The sequence below is a fragment of the Austrofundulus limnaeus genome, unplaced genomic scaffold, assembly GCF_001266775.1.
Source record: "Austrofundulus limnaeus strain Quisiro unplaced genomic scaffold, Austrofundulus_limnaeus-1.0 Scaffold231, whole genome shotgun sequence".
NCBI lineage: Eukaryota > Metazoa > Chordata > Actinopteri > Cyprinodontiformes > Rivulidae > Austrofundulus > Austrofundulus limnaeus.
This window is the reverse complement of record NW_013952633.1, coordinates 168745-171629: the sequence shown is the minus strand read 5'-3', so window position 1 is coordinate 171629 and position 2885 is coordinate 168745. Positions and strand designations below refer to the sequence as shown.

General features: G+C 38.6%; 1 protein-coding gene across 1 annotated transcript in view; it reads left to right on the top strand.

The window, feature by feature from the left end:
- Nucleotides 1-212: 212 nt before the first annotated feature.
- Nucleotides 213-2885, top strand: part of gabrg2 (gamma-aminobutyric acid type A receptor subunit gamma2) — a gene marked incomplete at its 5' end in the record, with an annotated part of 50939 nt that continues 48266 nt past the window's right edge. Inside the window, 1 exon segment of the mRNA XM_014019783.1 lies at nt 213-518. Within this exon segment, the coding sequence (XP_013875237.1) occupies nt 403-518 (116 nt within the window).

The following is a 2885-nucleotide window of genomic DNA, read 5'->3' as shown; positions in this document are numbered from 1 at the left end:
ACTGTGTGCTTCCGCTTGGTGAGACCGCGCATGTGTTGATCCTTGCTGCAGCAACGTGCATCCGTGCCTCCCTGACCCGTGTGTTAATCTGCATTCAGACTGAGGCTCCCATGCTTTTTTGTGCTTTATATGGGAGTAGTTTATTACCTGAGGCTTCACTGTGCGTGTTACGTGTGTAGGCCCCTCTCCTGGTCGAAAAGGAGAAAAAAAAAAAAAAAAAAAAAAAACAAGCTGAACGAAATCAGGCTTTCGCATCGCTCCAGCCTTGCCTGATTACTCCCCGACGCATGTCCGTCTTGAGTCTAGATTCGCAGAAGCGCCTCTGCCAGCGTGCGTAATGTATCGTAAAGAGGAAGCACAGTAAGTACGGACACGTCCATCTGCAGGAAAGAGGAAGCGAAGATGGTGATGACAGCTTCACCAAAATCAGCCTCCAAATGCTCGATAGCAATGGCGAAGCCTTCCCTCCCCCTGAAGCTGCTACTCTGGGTCTTTATTGTCATCTCTCTGTCGAAAAGGTAGGACAATAATGCATGTTTTATCTTTAAAAATGTCAAAAGTCGTGAATCTTCCATCTGGTCTGTGGGGCAGCGTTATTTCTTTTTTTAACATGCCTCCCATGCAACCTCGCTATTTGTGGAATTCTGTGCGATTGAGCAAAAAACTGACATGGTTTTATTTTTAAAAAACGAGATATTTGGTGTCTACGGTGCTTTTAAAATAACATAATGATATAGATCTTGCGAGATTGTTTGGTTACTTTACAGTATTTTTCATATGGAGAACAAAAACAGTAACAGAACACCATAAAATGACGGACTACTAGTGCTTTTATTGTTTGTGRTTTTCATTATTTATAAAGTAACCCAATAATCGAGATGTCTTGTTCAGTTTATCAGTCCCGGTGTTAGAAATAGCACAGTGGCAGGCTAAGTAAAGTGAAGCTAAGGCTACATTGGCTTAAGCTGTCTTCAAGGATCGCGTCTATTTCAAGAGTCAAAGCTTCTTTAATTGAACACCTATCAGTTCAGCTTGAGGTGAAACGCAGTTTGTTTACATCCGATCAGACGTTTGTGTCGAACATGACATGGTTGGTAATAAGGAGAACGCTTTTGGCGTGTATTTCAAATAAAAAAGGGAAGATTTTCAAAATGGCAGACAATCACACAGTGAACACAAGCGGTAAGACACAATAAGGGCAAAGACAACACATATGGAGTGATGCTTGACGCACACGTTCCCAACAACAAGGACCGTCGTACAGGTTTTAAGGGTCTGCACGTTTGACTGGTCCTCGGGGCGAGGAGCAAAGCCGAGAGCAGCTGGGAGGAAGCCGTTTCTCCTCCTCTCCTGTGCTGCTGAAGGCTGAAAGATGGTGGCAGATAAATCAGCCGACGTTCAATCAGCGTCACGCTGATCGCAATCAGGGTTCCTCGTGCCCAGCCCCACATTATCAGGCCTGTGCACGTTTAATTTTATGCACAAGTAGTGTTCACAGAACGCTTGAGAGAACCCTTTTTCATTCAGGACCGGGGCTTATTTATGGACTTTAAGCGTGGAGTGTGAGTGTTTTATTGACTCAAGATGGATGGAAGTGAGGGGTGATATTTAGCTATTAAAAAAGGCAAAAAGAAACATTTAATTTAAACAGACACAAAAGTCTTTTTTTGTTTGTTTGTGTGTTTTGTTTATTCACATAGCAGCACATGATTTTCCCCCTAAACAGTGTGTTTTAATTAAAATACAGCCATTTGTCCTGCAACTTAATTATGATTTAAAACTCTTACATAATATAATTCTCAAGGTCTTTGCATGATTTTTTTTTCTGTGACATGCTATCTTGTGAGTCATATCTACTCACATCTACTATGTGCAGTGATGTCAGACTGCATTGCAATACATTCACCTTAGCATACAGCTGGTTGGTTTAAATCTAACACATCCATGGGTGAAACCCAATCAAAAAATGTTATTAAATTAGCATCYATCAGTTTGTAATTACATGTAATAAGTGGTGGTAAAATGTTTAAAGTCATGCATCGTAGGAGCAAAGGTCTTGAAGAAGTGATGTGTGATTCTGGGATCCTGTGTTTGATGTTTTTTTTAAACTCATTTTAAAGTCTAAGGTGAATCTTAAACCTGTTGGTAAATTAAACTAAATCAGTATTCTCATCATATCTGTAGCTTTGTGAGCTTGTGTTTTGCCATGCAAACTTTAACCTGCATTAAATGTATTACTGGTTTTACAGTAAAGTGCATTTCAGGCTCATTGTTAAATATTCCATCACATTTAGCTTTTTTAAATAAAATCTCCTCCCATTGATTGTGTATAAAATTGTTGAAATCATTTCAGATGTCAGATCATAATGTGACATTGTTGATCTCTCATCAGTTCAAAATCACAACTAACAACCAATTTAAATCAACAAGGTAACTCTTTAAAAAACATTGTTTAGAATTTGAATGCTGTTAAGTTTGTGCTGACTTCCTTTGCTGWATAAGAAAGGTCTTTCACAGTTGTAGATTTTAGTTTTAATTAGTTTAATGGGTGACACTAATTGAGCTTTTAACTTGAGGAACAGCTGTAGCACAAATTACAGAGTGACCTAAAGTCACATTGTATTTAATTGTTACAAAAGACAAGTCAGTCTTACTTGCTTATATAAGTTCATCTTTGTGGGTTAAAATGAAGTGTGTGTGCAAATATTTCTGCTGGAAGTCAATCACATTTGCCTAAGGATTTAAAAAAAAAACTCAAATTAAGTTTTACCTGTCTTTATGTACCGATCTGTGCAGCAAATGTGCATTAAAATTGATAGTACAAACAAGTACTGGTTACATCTGTTGGGACAATCCAAAAAAATGATTTTCTTAGATCAAGTGTA